At 35.4% G+C, this 17,594-nt stretch overlaps 2 protein-coding genes, 1 non-coding gene and 3 pseudogenes across 3 annotated transcripts; 2 read left to right on the top strand and 4 right to left on the bottom strand.

The window, feature by feature from the left end:
• The first annotated feature begins 1,653 nt into the window (after positions 1–1,653).
• LOC120212199 lies at positions 1,654–1,760 on the top strand. The gene has a single exon (XR_005524669.1). It is a non-coding gene; the product is annotated as a small nucleolar RNA R71 (small nucleolar RNA).
• Positions 1,761–2,563: 803 nt separating this feature from the next.
• Positions 2,564–13,320, top strand: LOC120212196 (annotated as a pseudogene).
• Positions 5,026–7,938, bottom strand: LOC120212193 (annotated as a pseudogene).
• On the bottom strand, positions 8,982–10,126 carry LOC120212194. The gene has a single exon (XM_039210597.1). The coding sequence runs from the start codon at positions 9,496–9,498 to the stop codon at positions 8,992–8,994; it is 507 nt and encodes a 168-aa protein (XP_039066528.1). The 5' UTR covers positions 9,499–10,126; the 3' UTR covers positions 8,982–8,991.
• Positions 11,146–13,255, bottom strand: LOC120212192. Its single transcript, XM_039210596.1, has 2 exons — positions 13,130–13,255; positions 11,146–12,443 (listed from the first exon to the last, which is right to left on the bottom strand). Exon 2 carries the CDS (start codon positions 12,371–12,373, stop codon positions 11,588–11,590), a length of 786 nt encoding a protein of 261 aa, XP_039066527.1. The 5' UTR covers positions 12,374–12,443; positions 13,130–13,255; the 3' UTR covers positions 11,146–11,587.
• LOC120212180 lies at positions 13,321–17,301 on the bottom strand (annotated as a pseudogene).
• Positions 17,302–17,594: the final 293 nt, after the last annotated feature.

Below are 17,594 nucleotides of genomic sequence, written 5' to 3' on the forward strand. Positions count from 1 at the left end.
GATGGGCTGGGTCTCCGCCCGATTCTTTCGCTGGACGTTCGGCCGAGTACTATTCGTGCATAGTGTTACACCGACCTTGCGAAAATCGCGGTCGGTTTACGAACCGTGCTGGCGCGTGGCCTCCACGCGCGCTCCCAGCGGCACCCTTCCTTATTACGAAACCATAGTTTGTTTTGGGCTGGGTCAGGCCCCCTAACGGGCTGGTTTGCTGGGTCAGGCTTGCTGGCTCTTGGGCTTGTTTCGAACCCTGGACTTGGACTGGACCAAAATATCAAAACCATTTTTTAAAAATTATATTATACATTTCCAAACATATTTTTTAGAAAACTATATATTATATATGTTTTCAAAAATATTTTTTAAACTATATATTATATTTTCAAAACGTTTTAAAGCTATATATTATATATTTTCAAAACTATATTATATATATATTTTCAAAAATGTTTCCAAAACTATATATATATATTATATATATATATATATTATATATATATATAATATATATATATATATATATATATATATATTTCAAAAATGTTTTAAAACTATATATATACATATTTTCGAAAAAAAAAATCAAAACTATATATTATATATTTTCAAAAAAAATGTTTCAAAACTATATATTATATATATTTTCGAAAAATGTTTTCAAAACTACATTATATATTTTGAAAAATGTTTTCAAAACTACATATTATATATTTTCGAAAATGTTTTCAAAACTACATATTATATATATTTTCGAAAAATGTTTTCAAAACTATATATTATATATATTTTCAAAAATATTCTCAAAACTATAATATATATATATATATATATATATTAAACGGTATTTTCAAAAACCTATTTTGTTTAAAAAACCATATATTGTATGCTTTGAAAGACGTTCTCTAAAACTATGTATTATACTATTATATACACTAAATGAATCCGGGACGAAAATGCGTATCTACAAGTCTCTAAATTCCTAAATGAAACAAATTGACTCTAAATGATAGTAGATTGATTTTGTATGATCATATCATTTTTATCCACATATTCCTTCAGCAGTGACTCCAGTAGAGATACTTTTTGCTCGGGCACTGCTTTTTACAGTCGCAATACCCTCTGTTGATTGTAACCAGTAGGAATATTAGCATTTCGTTGCCTTTGATCTGGATTTAAACTTGATGCTCCTTGATTATTCTAAGAAAAATTAGGGTGATTCCTCAAACCAGAATTGTAAGAATTCAAATAAGGATTATTTTTTCCTCTATTGTAACTTCCTATATAGCACATTGATGTGTGGTTTTAAGGAAAATCATCAAAGAGATAATTCTCACAACAATAGACGCATGAGACCTAGTCCAATTTTACTTCGTGCATTCAATTGGCCTTTACATCTCTTTAATCATATTTGTTAGGAATGACATTTAAGTTGACAAAGAAGTGATCGCATCCAACTCCATTGCTCCAGCAACTCGCCTCCCCTTAGCAATTCTTGATGTTGAGTACCGATAGTCATTATTCACAATCCTCTCCCAAATATCATGATCCTTATTGTAGGATATATCTTAGAAAGCCCCATTTATTGAAACTTCAACCACCATTTTCATTTGTGCATTTAGACCATTGTAGAATATCTTGATTTGTGACAAATACTAGAAATCATGCATCAGGCACTTCCTCAATAAATCCTTAAATCTCTCTCATGCTTCATCCAAGGTTTCATCCACCGATTTTCTAAATGAGGTAATGTCATTTCTTAATCGTGCATTCATAGTAGGCAGTTGGTACCTCAAAAAGAATTTGTGTTTGAGCGTCCCATGAGGTTATTGATCTTGATGGCAAAGAATTCAACCATGTCCTAGTAGAATCCCTCAAACAATATGGAAATAATTTCAATCGCAATGCTTCCTCGGATACCTCTTGTTGTTAAAATGAGTCACTCTAACTTATTTTATTAATATATGAGGGGTTTGTGATTTAGGGTTTGTGGCATAATTTTTGGGGTTTGGTATAATTTAAATTTATTTAATTTTATTTTAATTATATAGTAAAAAAATAATAATATAAGTGTCATGTCACAACAAATACTAATAAAATAAATTAGAATGATTAAAGCATGAACAATTTGAAAGTTGAGTAATTAAATTGAAAATTTTAAATTTTAGTGGCTAAAATCAGAGAGAGAAGATAGTTGAGTAGTGAATAATATAATTTACCTATAAAAATGTCACATATAACCGTCCCGGTATCAAAACGAAATCTAAATTAAATGATAGATATGGCTTTGAAAAAAATAAAGTTTAAAATAAAAATAATAATATAAATACTACACGTAATTTATCTTAAGAAAATTACATACATTTTTTTAATGGAGTTTTTAACTTGGGTTATTCACGATGACAATGTAAAAGTGTCACTTTCCATATCATTAGAATTTTCGGTTAGATTCAGGCAATAATCTCAGTTGAAAAGTTCCAATTTTGGCGGTTTCATTCTTCTCCTCCTTCATCAAATTGCTAAGATCCTTCTCTCTCTCCATGTCTTGCTTGTTCATAACAAAAATTTCGAATTTTTTTCCTTCTTGGAGTTTGAAATCTCCACAAGCTTCAAGTGATTAACTTTTGCTGTGAATTTTGCACAGAAAAACATGGGTTATTGATAATTTCTTCTGCAATGCAAGTTTGAGTGGAGATAATTTGGTGGGAGAACACATCTATGGCTGGAGAAGATCTAGTGGAGCTGAAATTCAGGCTTGCATATGGAACTGATATTGGTCCAACCAAGTATAGTCCAGATACAACTGTTGCTTCTCTCAAAGAGAAATACTTGCTCACTGGCCTAAAGGTTACCCTAACTTTTTCCACTTTTACCTCTTCAATTACATGTTGAACTTATTCATTTTTTTCATGTGTATGCCTGCAAATTAGTTGAGTTTATGAAGAGTTGTTTTGGTTCATCTTAGGAGACAGAAAAATGGGTTTCAAAGGCACAAGAATTTAGATCAATAACATACTGATTTCTTGAATGAAGATGTCATTGGTTTTGTTGAATTCTAACTGTTAACTAAAGAGATAAGACTTGTGTAAGAACATATCTGAAACACTGTTCTTATTTGTCTATGTTAATTGAGGATGACAAGGTTAGAAGCATTGCCTCACTCTGCCTTTCAAGCACGCCTATGATTATACAGATTCCATTGTGTAATCTGAATTTTCGATATAGGATTAGATGATTGGAGGAAAATTAGTTACTTCTACGAGTCAAATATACCGATTCCGACGAATGACTCTTGTATTTGAAGGATTTTATTTTCCTCATGTTTCTAGTATGACTGAACTCATATGTCAAACACAATTACTTCAGTGTAATGTAGCTTATAACATTGTGATTTGGTATAATCAGCTTCTGTTTTCATGTGAAAATACTCTTTTCTCTGCTTGCAGACAAAGAAAATTGCCCCAAGACAATACAGGATGTGAAGCTAATCAATGCTGGAAAGATACTTGAAAACAACAGGACACTTGCTGAGTCCAGACTTCCTGTTGTTGAAGTTCCAGGAGGTGTAATTACAACGCATGTCGTTCTTCGCCTTCCTTCGTCGGACAAAAATAACGGTAATCCCCGACCGATAAATTTGCTTTCTGAACCATGTTTCATGTGCCAAACCTTCTCTATGATTCAGTATGCCATATCCAAAATTTATCCACAGAGAAACAACAGGATGATTCTCCGAAGAAAAGTAGCTGTTCATGCACGGTACTTAGACGAGCTGCCGAATCGGATGTGATACGGTTTCTTCGATGCTTTCCTGTCGGATTTGTTCAGATTGCAATCCTTCATCGTTCTGGTGGCTGCAGAAGCAAAAGGTCTAGAGTTTGCTTTACAGAAAATCTTACATGTCCATTGTGGCTTAGCAAAAGAGGGCCAAAAAAAAAGTGTTGAATTTTATGCTTAGTTGATGATGGATCAAAAAAATAAAGATTGAAAAGTGGAACTTATGGTGAGAAATTATTTGTTTATTTTTTTTCAGTTAAGACTGCTCTTGAAATTCAAATTTCTTGTCACCTGCAGAATTGGATGAATACATGTTTGATTGTTTACAATTATCTTTTGGGCAAATCACACGTTTAGTACATTAACTATTATTTTATCCCATTTTGATACCTAAACTTTTATTTGTTTTAAAATCATACCTAACGTTTACTTTTTGTTTCGTTTTGCTACCTTGTCGTTAAAAACTTTAAAAACTTAATAGAATTGTTACAATATGGCACTTTTTGTGGGTAAATTACATAATTAATACTACGTATTTAGTACCTAAACTATCAGTTTTGATCCATTTTAATACCTAAACTTTTAATTTTTTTCAAAATCATACCTAAAGTTTAATTTTATTTCATTTTAGTACCAAAACTTAAGTGTTGAGAAAAATTGAAAGTTTAGGTTGCAAAACACATTTAGTACCCAAATCATACTTAAATTTTGAAAAAAATGAAAGTTTTGGTACTAAAACAGACCAAAACTAATAATTTAGGTACTAAACGCGTTAAATTCTTGACGATAGGGTACTAAAATAAAATAAAACCTAAATGTTAGCTATGATTTTGGAAAAAAAATAAAAATTTAATTACTAAAAGAGATCAAAACCGATAATTTAAGTACTAAATGTATAATTTACCCTAGATATTATACAAACCTTAAATAGAGTATCATATCAATGAATATCCCCATTGTGAAAACAAAGTAGATTGAAACCAGAAAGATGATAGAAAAATCTAGCGTAGAACACAAGGTAAAGCAGGGACAGAGAAACGAGCAGATATATATATATTAATTTCGGGTAAGTATAAGATAACTCTTAACCATTTGACATAAACGCTTACACCCCTAACATTCATATTGTTCGAATCTGAGACTCAAAAAATAACAATAATTTTTTTATTATCAAAGTCACTTATTCGTGCAGATATGCAAATAATGAAAAAGCAGGGACTGAGGGAAACGTGCACAAATGTAGAATAACTGCTGCTACTAACGAAATGAAAATAGTTCTGTCAATCAAAGAATTTGATTCACTATACAGTAGAAGAATAAATCACCATGACCGGGGGAAAAAGGCCGAGGTTTAAGTCTATCTATACCTTATGATACTGCTAAATCTGTGACAGCCGAGAAATTTAAAATTTATTTACATAAAATACAGCTGCTTTGCTTTTGAACATTGTGTATCAAGCTTGGAAAACTTTAACAGTGCCGAGTTTGTTCTTACTAAGAGGACATCCAGTGCCGAGTTTGGTTTTACGGCTCAGGAATGGTCTCCAGGAGAGGCTGATGAGGAGCGAATTAAGTTTTGAGCTTTCCTCGATTGCCGGATATTCTTGAGAGTCATCATGAGTTTCTGCCTCTCACCTTCAACTTCTGCAAATTGAAGGCTTAGCTGAGAGTATCGTTCGTGCATCTCTTTTAGTTCAGTCTCCACAGCTCCACATCTTCCCTTAATCTCCATGTCTTTAATCAGTTCATTGATGTCCCTGAAACTTTTGAACTGCTTCCTCATCATTGTGCTGTTTCAGGAAAGAGCTGGACCACAAAAAAAAATATTATGCAATTCATTCACTCATGCAACACACTCTAGAGGGATTAATATGCAGTATGCTTAGAACTTTAAACATAGAATCCATAGCAATTTTCTTTTAAGTGATCTTCAAGGCCAAAGCAAATTCCTTTCCTTAAAAGGTTTGTCTTAGAAAAGCAGACTAATTTTCTTTTCTAGAACATTGCATACCTCTGAAAAAGGATGCTTGATTTCTTCTTTGTTTGTAATGCCTCGGCAAGCTCAAGTTCCAACGCTAGTACCCGTTCTAATGCATTTCCGGTTTCTGAATATTCATTAAACAAAGGATATATGCTTCCCAGTTCTTCATTCACCTGTGAAAAGGGAAAAGTGAGAGCCTGATTGAATAACTTAATCAAATTTATGAAGAGAGCCATATCAATCCACCTTATCTAACTGCATTAGTTCCTGCTGTAAACCGGGAAACTTGGTGTTGAAATGTTGAGTATGTTTTGAAAGAACCAGATTCTCATTTTTCATCCTTTCCAGCTAAGCACCAAAAGGAAAAAGTAAATCAATCACCATTATTAGATGTTATCCTAAAGAAATTGTATGCCACAAATGTAATGATTCCCTCAAGCTCAACAATACAAGAAATTGCAATTGTATTTGGGTGAGATCATCACTAACTAGAGCTGGGTATACGGGCTACCTGCCCATTAAGCCCGCGGGTTTTGACGGTACGGGCTTAAACGACCCCGTACCATTTAACCCGCGGTCTAACGGGCTTACCCGCGACCCGTTAAATAACAATAATTTTAAATGCTAAGGCCCGCGACCTGCGACCTGCAATCTAAACGGTCTTGAATTCTAAGGCTCGCGGCCCGTACAATTTTAAATAACAACCATAACACCATAAGTCAATTACACTATTGATGTCAAACGGAAGTTAGCAGCAAAAAATGATCCACAATAACACCATAACACCAAAAGTCAATTACACTATTAATCTGAAACTGAAGTGGCTAAAAAACACCAAAAGTCCATTACACTATTAAGTCAATAAGTCTCAAGATAAACAAGTAATAAATAACACCATAACACCATTAAGTCTCAAAGTCTAAAATAAAACAACACATAACACTAATAAAGTCTCAATAAGTCTAAATAAAATCAACATAAAATAAATTGAAAAAAAATAATTAAATTAAGCGGGCTACCCGCGGAGCCCGCAGGTATACCCATTAAACCCACGGGTTTAACAGTCCGGGCTAATAAGCATGCAATTTAAACGAGCTATATTTTTTGAAGCCCGAAGCCCGCACGGGCCGCGGGTTATACGGGTAGCCCGCGGGCCTTAGCCCATATACCCGGCTCTATCACTAACTGGCACCTTACAGCTTTGACAATAAACATACCTCGTTATTTAGGTGGTCTATGCTTGACCTTAAACTTTGGGCTTTAAAACGATCATTGATTAAGGCTAGGCTTTGCATCACTCTTCGGCAAGTTCCATTGATTGACTAGTGTCAGACTTTGAACTTCATTTGTATCATTAGATACCAGATTCTGACATACATTAAGCAAATCATCACCATAAAGAAATTTCATGTGTAAATAGAATGGGGAAAGTCGACAATATTTTCGTCAAAGAAATCTTTATCCAAGATTCTTTCTAAGGAAAACGGGATAAAATTAAAATAGAACTAAACATTTGAACCAGTAAAAATAAATTGAAAACTTTGAAGTCCAAAAACAAAAGGAAAAGAAAACATATGCAGGATAGGTCATCAAAAGAGCTGAAAGGCAAACCTTAAGATTAACAAATTTGATGATGCTAAGCCTAGAGCCTAGCCTAGGACAGGTCTAGATAACATCAAAGTAAAAATAATGCAATGTATTTCCATTGTCATCCTTAGGACCAAATAGATTTTCAGTTCTTTCTTAGAAAGGCACACTTAGCATTGATAATAAGTTCATAATCGAATGCTAAATTCTCAAATTATATCATAAAACTAAGATAGAGAAAAAACAAATATATGCAAACAACAGAATCCTATGCTACATGAAGTTTCCAGACTTATAATTCATTCAAAAACAAAGAATTACTACTTGAATCAATCATGGTGAGAGAAGATGTTCCAAGCAATCTGATAAAAACTACCTGCTCAGGTTGCAAATCTGTGGGTGCAATTGTGCGGTCACCTACACCAACAGGAACTAAGCCTTCTGCTTGTTTGGACTTTTCTGAAGTATCTTGGCCCAAGTGTGTGTGATCAATATCTCGAGTTGGAGCATTAATGACAACAAGCTCATCAGGAATGCAAGCATCTTTCGGTTTTCCATTTCTTTCTTTCAGAAGATTCAAGTCAATTTGGAGGTCTCGAGCAATTCTTTCACCATGCTAAGTTCAACTGAGAGTCTAGATTTTGCCTCATTACATTCTTGCAAAGACGCCTCAAGTTTCTGTTTTCCCCGTTGCATTCTTGCAAAGATGCTTCAAGTTTCTGTTTCTTCATTACATTCTTGCAAACATGCTTCAACTTTCTGTTTTCTTCCTTGCAGTATTCAAGGCTAATCATTGAGCAATCCAATTCCGCTTTCAACATGTCATAAGCCCTCTTTTTTTCACGCTTGTCCGAAATCAATGCTTGTAACTCGGCCTCCAGTTCCAAGATCTTCACTCCCAGTTTTCATTTCTCTTTAAGTGAGACGCTTCTGATTTCTTTCTATTCTCAATGTCATCCACGGCATCTTGTAATTTCCATAGCATTTCCTCGCTATGTTTTTTGGAGACAGCCAACTGATGATTTAGTTCTTGCAGCCTTGTTTCATACTGTTCTCTGATAAATGCAATTCTTAAGGACTCTTGCATAACAGTTGGTGGTGGTGCTTCCGATTCTCTCTTCTCCAGAGCCTGGATGGATTCTGCATAGCCTTATCTTTGAGCTCCTTCAAATGAATGGACAAGTTTTGAAGTCTTCAGTCTTCAAAATCTGTTCAGAAAGTCTTTGAGAAGTCATTACACTGATTCTGCAGCAGCAGCACTTCATCATTGTGCCCTTCCAGTAAGATCATTTGAGTGGTCTGTTCATCCAATTTAGCTTTGAGTACTAAGACATTGAATTCCAGTTCTTCCTTCAATACCATCAGATTATCAATCTCTTCTCGGGAGCAGCCAAGTAAGTGCTTCAGCCTTTCAACTTCAAGAGCATGCTGATGGTTATCCTCAGAGTAAACAAACTCAATCTTTCGATCCTACTTTTGTAGTCCTGAAGCTCAGCTATTACAGAGCTATTTTTATTGATAAGTATCTGGTTTTCATCCATCTGAGTGCTCTGTTCATCCAATTTAGCTTTGAGTACTAAGACGCAGAATTCCAGTTCTTCCTTCAATACAATCAGACTGTCAATCTCTTTCTGAGCAGCCAAGTAAGTGCTTCAGCCTTTCAACTTCAAGTGCATGCTGATATCCTCAGAGTAAGCAAACTCAATCTTTTCGCTCTTACTTTTGTAGTCCTGAAGCTCAGCTATTACAGAGCTATTTTTATTGAGAAGTGTCTGGTTTTCAACCATGGAAGCTTCTAACTCTGATTTTAGGGATTCAAGAGTCAGTGATAATCTTTTATTTTCTTCAATGCAGTGTGCTTCACGAGCAAGATAACCATTAAGTATACTCTCAAAATTATGATGCTTCTTTTGAAGCTCTGCAAGTTGTCTTTCAGACCTGGAAAGTTGACGAACAAGGTCAGTGGTCCAGTTTTCGTACTGAGCTCTTAAGAAAATAAGACTAACATCTGCAGCTATTGAAAGTTCATTCATTTCAGACAACTGAGATTCCAGAAAAGTAATAGCGGAAGACTCTTTGAGAGCATCAATGAGGCACTCCTCGGACTGCTGTAAAAGACTGCAAACCCTAGATTTCTCTGATTCTATGTCCAATAACATATGCTTAAGATGGCCCAATTCAGATTTCTGTTGGTCAAATTGCAACAACAACTTCCGGTTTTCTTCATTTGGGAAGTAAGATCTGTAATCACACTCTGTAATTTATATTTGGCTTCTTTCTGCTTGCAGCTCATCATGTGCAGAATGCAAACTTTCTTTTAAACCATTAATTTCCAAAGCAAGCTTGTATGCCTCCTCAGATTTATCCTGTAAAGATTGAACCATCGCTTTGTTTTCTTCCACAAGTTCAACCACAGTCAACTTATTGCTTCCAAGTTCTTCATTGACAGACTCTAAGACCAAGAGTACTTCAGCAATCTCCCTATTCTTAGAAGTAAGCTGCTGTAGCTCCGTTTCAAAATGCTCAAGATCAATAAAAGATCTCTCTGCAGCTGTGCATTGGTTTCTTCAACTTCAGAGCTCACCTTGAGCTTTTCGGCAACAGCTTCAATTTCTAACTGAAGCTTTTGTACAACTGCATTGGATAGATCCATTTTATCAATCATAGCTCGTACATCACATTCGAGCTTCTCTTTCATTAGCACCATGTCCGATTCTACCACACTTAAAGACACTTGAGCCTTATCTCTTTCACCCATCAGATCTTTCTTTCTTTCAAGAGATGAAGAAATTTCCATATGCATTATTCTGGACCTCATCTAACTGGGCAATGACAGATGTCAAGTCCTCAGACTCAATATCCTGACAAACCAAGTCAGTTGAGAGGGGTGGTTCAAAAAATTTGCCAAAGGATGAGATTAAGTTAAGAAACCTGTTTCGGAGAAAGTCCATAGTATTTTGCAGCTTTTCCTTCACAAGAACCAATTCATCAAACTCAGCTTTGATCATTCTCAACTCTTCCTGCAAACAAGAGTTATTGTTTCTAAGGTTGTCATTTTCCAGAGTTCCTTCCTTCAATAAATTAGCCAACTCTGTTTTCTCCGTGACACAGGCATCAAATTTGCTCTTGTAACTTTTGTACTCCATCAAGCAGCACTCCAGTTCAGTTATCTTCTCACAGAGAAGATGATTTCCTTGGGAGATATTTTCCACATTTTCTTCCAAAGCTTGTTTCTGCCGAGCCAAGTCATTATACTTGGCAATGCAAGTAGCCTTGTACTCGTTAAGGGAATGAACATCATCCATAGCTGTTTGCAGCCTTTGCATCAACAACTCCTTGGACTCGAGTGAAAGTTCCAATTGCCATGCAAGCTCATCGATTTTCTCTTTCATTGTTTTAATATCATCATTGGCTTCAAGCAGAGTTTCAAGTAGAGTGCTTGAAAACACGTCGAAGTATACATTTTGGTAATGTATTTCACAAACTTCTTCTTCAACCTTCTGGTAAAGGGTTTCCTGCAAATGGAGGGATCTTTTCAATCTTCTAAAAGAATATCTCCACCCAACTGTGTTCTTCACCAACATACTGATTTTGAGAATTCAAGGGCTTGGTGGGTTGAAATTCTTCAGAGAATTCTCGAGAGTTTTGTGAAGAATCTACAAAAGCTTCCCTTAGGAGATTCTCATTTGTTTCAAAACACAGACATAACCTGGGAAGAAAGCAGCTCAAGGTCCGTTTGCAACTGGCCCGCCGCAATTGAGTAATTAAGGCGTGCCCTTTCAGTGCTGCTGCAATGATAGCCCTTCTTTCCAGTTCCTTGCTCAGAGATTCCAAATCTTGTTTTTCTTCAGCCAATCTCAAGACATGCTCATTCATATCTTGGCGCATAGTCTCTGTCTCAGCTTAGCAGATTGCACCCTAAACAAGCATGTAGAATGCTCATTTCTGAGAGACTGCAATTCTCCCAGCATCTGCCTTTGGTTTTCCTCAAGCTCCTGAACGAGAGCTTCATAGTAGCACTCCATCTGGTCCATTTTCTTTGCAAGGCTTTCCCGCTCAGCTTTTGATTCATCCAACTCTCTCAGATGTTCAAAGATTTTCCTTCCATTGCATTAGTGGAAACCATAGAATCAGTTTCATGCGGCATACCAGGCACTAATGCATGGAACCATGCCCGGTTTGGTTGATAAAGCTCTGCATCAAAAACTGGTTGCCGGTATGAAAGAATTAGTTAGGCTCATTTCTCCGCTAGTCTTCATTTTGCAAACTTTCAGATGCTAGTGACCCAAGAATAAACATTTCTTTTTGAGTTCCCTGTTTGAGATCTTTCAGAATGCCAAGCAATGCTTCCAAGTCTGTTTGAATGAACATATGTTTTCTTTCATAGTAATTCAAACATGCCTTGTTTTGAAGTTCCCTTATCTTATCCTCCATAACTAAAAGCCCCTTTGACAATACAACCTCTAAGTCTTGGAGTAAGTGGTCCTCACCTTTCTTAATAGCTTCTTTGCTGGTTAGAGAAGAGCACAGTTTAGAACTTGTCATTTGCTCAGGGTCTTCTTTCAACTTTGAACACTCTAATTTTAAATCAGAAATCTCTATTGCCAACCGTTCTCCAGAAGAAATCTCAGTGACAAGTTGCTGAGAGAACTTCTCGGTTTCAGCACCTATTTGACTAGCGTGATTTTGCAACAAGCTTACTTCCATCTTAAGTTCCTGAATAGATGATTCTGCCACTTCCAAGCACCCTCGGAGTCTGCTATTTTCTTCATAAGCAACAGTTAGGTCATTATCCCCGGAATAGTCTGAACTCCAGCCATGAACCCAATTGTTAGACCCTGAACCAAAAAACCGACGATCTGAGGGATCTCCTTTATCTTGCTGAGGGCTGTGACCAAGCCCAGTCAAATCACCAGAGACTGTACTTAGGCTGTCAATTTCATGAGTACTGGACGTATCATGCTTCTCTGCATAACATTTCTGAAGTACTAGAAGAGCCATCAAACCCAACAGCTGAGTCTCCATAGTCTTCATTCAAACCAACATCTTCTTCAAGCAAAGGGTGTTCCTTAGATTTTTCTCTAAATCTAACCCTTGGATTAACCTATATACAGAATAAAAGGTGAAAGATTAGGTTACCTCCCAATTATAGAAGACAACAGAAATCACATACTGCTCATTCGTAGAAAGCTTGCAACTACTAGAGGGCCTACAATGTAGATTTTCAGAAGACCTAAACAACCAAAATGTAAAACAAATAATAAACTGAAAAGATATGAAAAGTACTTGTTGCGTATTGGTTTTGTAGCAAGAGACTGCTAAAGGGCTTTAAAATAGAATTTCACGCATTTCCATGCTCATTTAACCAACTTGACTTCTCAGTAACATTTTTTCATATTGGCTCACAACCAAAGCCTCTTTGACGGTGTCTACAGCATAGCCATAAAAACCCATGCAATGAAAAATGGCATTCTAGGTATCAAAGTCTATTGAATACAATCTCGATGATTTTAAAATTCTAAATTCAACCAGGGAATAGATGCCAACATTTTCTCTTCCATAAGTGATCTCCTAAACCCTAAAATCACTTTATTTTTCAAGAGGAATACAAATAATTGAAGTCTCATAAAGAAGATAACTATGGTCAATCATGCATCTCCAACAAAGAATGTGTATTTGTGGGTACATGTGCAAAGAGATCAATATGAACTATAAACAAAAGCAAAGGACCTTAAAAAAAATACAAAATATGGTTACAACTAGAAATCCGAAAGAAACAAAGGACTGAACCTTAACCATATGACTGTTGAGGATATCCTCAGAAACTGACACTTTTCCAGATGAAGTCTGATCAGGACTATTTTGATCTGACCCCACCTGCAATCCCTCTCTCTAAGTTCTCGTTGCTGTTCAAACCTGAGACCAAGCATAGTTACAGATAAGGATATTGAAATTAGCTGAAGCAATAAGTTTAAATGTTTTCAGAAAAAATACCTGAAACCGGTTTTAGAGGTTAGAAGTTGTACAGTGATCTGTCATCGAATATAAATTAAAGATTATTTAGGCATAAAACATAGAATCTCTAGTAACAGAAAAAAACTTCAACACTACACAAAAATATTTTAGCATAGCTACAATATACTCAAGATATCCAACAAGAAATTGATAAGAATAAACCAAGAATACTTTGAGAAATCGAAATGTCCTCACATGTAATATAGCTCCAGAATCACAGCCAATGAGTGGCACTGGAACAACAGAAGGCTTTGATGCATCAGCATAATCAGCAAGGTTAATGGTAGCCTCACCCAGAAGGCTGGACCGTGAGGAACCCTGATTCCAAATTGATCAAGATGAAAGACAGTTAAACGCAGTTAAAATGAGATGAAAAAACATCAATTCTGCTACAACTAGAGGACTGTAATAAACTGTCTACAGATCTGGCAAATTCCATAATTCACATTTAGGTCAAACTAAGAGTACTTGCTTGTGTGGTTAAGTTTTGCAATTGGACTGTAATGATTAGAATCTTACCATTGCCACAACAAGCTTATAGAGTTTTCATCGAACTGCTTAGTTTTGATGTCTTGAAGAAGCCTCATAGTCTCATAGATTGGATCAGCCCATTTGCAAGTTCCATTTCTCACATTTGCTTTGGTTGTCTTTGCAGTTGCTTTCCCAGAATCAGCAGGAATGAAGGATATATACAGTTTATCCCATCCAGTTTGTGGAATCTGAATTTTTCAGAAAAATAAACATAGCAAGATGAATGATGCAGCAGAATATGTTTTCCAGTTATGAAAGATGGACAAACAATCACATATTAGATTACCGGATATATAGTGGGGAAGTTCAGATGCACAAATCATGTGAAATGGTGGAAAACAGTCATTAAGATGATTCAACCAGTTTAAGACTGAAGTCTAGTTGACCAACTATCCAATACTATGGCAAAGAGACAATGACTTGATGTCAATCCTTGTTGAACCCCTATTGTGATTAGAAACTCATCTTTTAATCCACACAAGTTCTTACATTTATGACTGCGGTGTTGTACATGTACGCATATTTGAGAGGAAATCCCTACTAGTTCACAGCCTACCTAATAATGTCCCCAGGTAGTTTACCACAAATTTCTTTAAGTCAACAAAATCATACTTAATTCTCACTTTGACCCCTCCAAACCTCTCCATAAGTTCTGCAGGGAATGAATAACTTCCACAGTAGATTGCCATACATGAATCAAACCAATTTTGCACAATGTTAGCACGTTGTTATAAACCTTGCTCAATAACCTTCTGAAAGTTCCGCTGATTAAGAAGCAGGTTCCATTAATCATGAAGGGGGTTTTTAATGAGGCCTTCATTCCTATAAAAAAATAACCTTCTGAAAGTTTCATGATATATCATAAGTTATTGCTCTAAAATTTGAGCAAAAGAATGTCATCGTTGTTTTATATAAAGGCACCAAATACTCTTCCTCCTCATAAGGCATCTTATTACTTCATCAAATCTTGTTAAACAAGTTTGTCAACCACCCAACCTGAGTGGCTGAACCTCGCAAGGCATTCTAAACCTCAACAGGAATGGTATCCGGACACACCACCATTCTAGTCTTAATTTAGCGAAAGGCCCTTTTGATCTTAACAGGACTTGTCAAACACATGGTGTGGCAAACTAGGTCCTCTAATGGTATAGTCAAATCAGCCTCATCTTGAGAGTGATTATCGTTTAACAGCTTATCAAAATATTCCTCCATCTCTCTGTAATCTCCACATCCTTCACTAGGACCACGTGAATGTTATCCTAAATACACCCATTAGTTCCTGAATCTCTAATTTCTTCTCCACCTGTGCTTGTACTGGTGGCCCCAAGTACCAAATATAGGAGGGGGCAGCCAGTGTAAAATCTTGTCACATCTTTTGACATGAATCATTAGGAGTCTATTTGGGGAGAGAGGATTGACAACACTATTTCATACATAAGATGATATCCACAAGTGGGTATGGTGTAGGCTCAAATATGCAATCTGCGGTGAAGGAACAGGTTCCAGAAAAGACTAAACTCATGGCTAGTGCATAAAATTTAATCCCTCAAGCAGCTGACCTTTTAAAACTCTTGGACATTGAACAAACTACACCCATTTTGTAAACTTTCCAATCTATTTTTTTATTGTTGACCTCTAAAACCCCCTAACTACAAACACCAGCCAAATACTAAAATAAAAAAATGCATTAAAAATATATTTCTTACCAGATACAAGCAATCATGAAACTGTAATTGCATGGTAGAAGTAACATAAAGATAAAATCATAATCTAAGTGAACATCATAGAACATTCACATAATATAGCTGAAGTTCTACATTCAACGCATTGCCATTGAGTTCTTGATTCACCTTAATAAGGTACATTGTACAATTTGGTACACATTATAATTTTCATATTACCAATTCATCAACTTGTAACATGAGCTTATGTCTAACAATATTAGCTTCAAATAGAAAATTTTAAATAAAAATGCCAGAAAATTCCACAAGTACAAATTGCAACTTACATGTGTAGCATGGAATTGTAACCTGAACACGACTTTTATTTTTGTCTTCTCAATCTTCCACTTAGGGATCCTCGACATTACCAGCAAATCAATTAATCACCAGCTCTATGACATAACAACCCCCCTCTCCCACAGATTAAACTGTCCCTGCTTATAACAAAACAACCAAAATTTATCATATCATTTTCACATAGATAGGATAGCTGAGACCAAATAAAACTAGTTCAAATGCAGGTATAAACATGTTTCGAATCCAAAGCCTACAGCAAGCACTGAGACCATGAATAAGTGTACTTCACCAACACAGTAAGATAAGCAGGAGAAAAACAATGTAAAAGCAACAAGAGGAATTTTATTTAAAAGAAGAAAAAACAATGTAAAAGCAATCAAAAGAAGGTTTTATTAAAAGAACCCAATTACACAGAAGGTCATTCAGATCAAGGTTTGAGTTCAATAAACAGGATAACAAATTATACAAAACTTCAAGCTAAAAAATCTAGAGGATAAACCCTTAAACTCTATTTATCTCAATGATCTGATCTAGTGAGTTTGACTTCACCATTTCTTCCGAACATCACAAGATCCAAAAAGTATAAAGAAGATATTTGAACTAAAAGCCAAATTAGAGGAAATCGCTCATTCCAGACCATACCTTGTTCAAAGAAAGGCAAAAATTGCCCAAAAGCAGAATCCCAGAGACAAACTTCAAAATGCTGACTTAAAATAATCGGATCCAAACCCTTTTTATTGAAAAATAAAAGACAGTGAATTAAAAAAAAAGCTTAAAAAAGGATAAAAAGAAGAAGAAAAAGGCACTTCCACACTTCAAAAGAAACAAAGATGCAATTTCCACCTTCAGAAAGACTCATACAACAGGAAAAGAATAGAGTAATAAGAGAATCCAAAACCAAATGCCACACCAAAATAAGAAAACGAATAGCACCTATAACAAAAGCTTCAAAATACCACTATTTTTCCTTTTTAGAAACATGGAAGAAAAACAAAAGAACACAGATTCGTCGATAGAAACAAAAGCAAAAACCGACCCACCCAACTGAGAATACGACAATAAATGCACATGGTGACAACAATCCACCTAAAAATGACATTTTGAGTCCACTTAAACACTAAAAATTGCAATGAAATAATGCCAAGGAGCAATGAGGTTACGTACCCAGCAGCAGATCGTTAGGTGCTTAAGCTGGAAGAAAGGGAAGATGAATCTTTCATAGAAGGTTCCATTTTTCATACAACGACAGTGAAAGAGGGAAATTTTAGAGAAAGAAAAAACGAGTTTGAGAGAGACAGAGGGAAAAAGCCTTTTTTTTCCCTTTTGAATTGATGAGTTGTTTTAGTGATGTGTGGGTGTTTTGTAAGTTTGAAAAGTGTTTGCTGGGTGGGATTTGTGTGTGTGTGTGTTTTAGTTGGCGTAAATAAGGATCAAATGTTTGAAGGTTTTGCTTTGATTTTTGAATGAAAAAGAAAAAATGAAATTCGTAAGTAATCTCGGTAGTAAAAAATAATTACTATTATTATTTATTTTTGTAAAAGTGAATTTAAGTAATGGATTTATAAAGATATATTTATTAATGATTAAAAAAATTCTAAATATATATTTTTAATTACTTCGTATTATTTAAAAAATTATACAAAAAAAATAAAAATGCATTGACAGTTTAAAAAACATAATTAGAATATTTT

Source organism: Hibiscus syriacus, unplaced genomic scaffold (assembly GCF_006381635.1).
Source record: "Hibiscus syriacus cultivar Baekdansim isolate YM2019G1 unplaced genomic scaffold, ASM638163v2 tig00110004_pilon, whole genome shotgun sequence".
NCBI classification, from domain to species: domain Eukaryota; kingdom Viridiplantae; phylum Streptophyta; class Magnoliopsida; order Malvales; family Malvaceae; genus Hibiscus; species Hibiscus syriacus.

Excerpts from the sequence above, each read along its gene's own strand:
- LOC120212192 (XM_039210596.1), bottom strand. The coding sequence starts at position 12,373 with ATGAAGACTATGGAGACTCAGCTGTTGGGTTTGATGGCTCTTCTAGTA.
- LOC120212194 (XM_039210597.1), bottom strand. The coding sequence starts at position 9,498 with ATGTTATTGGACATAGAATCAGAGAAATCTAGGGTTTGCAGTCTTTTA.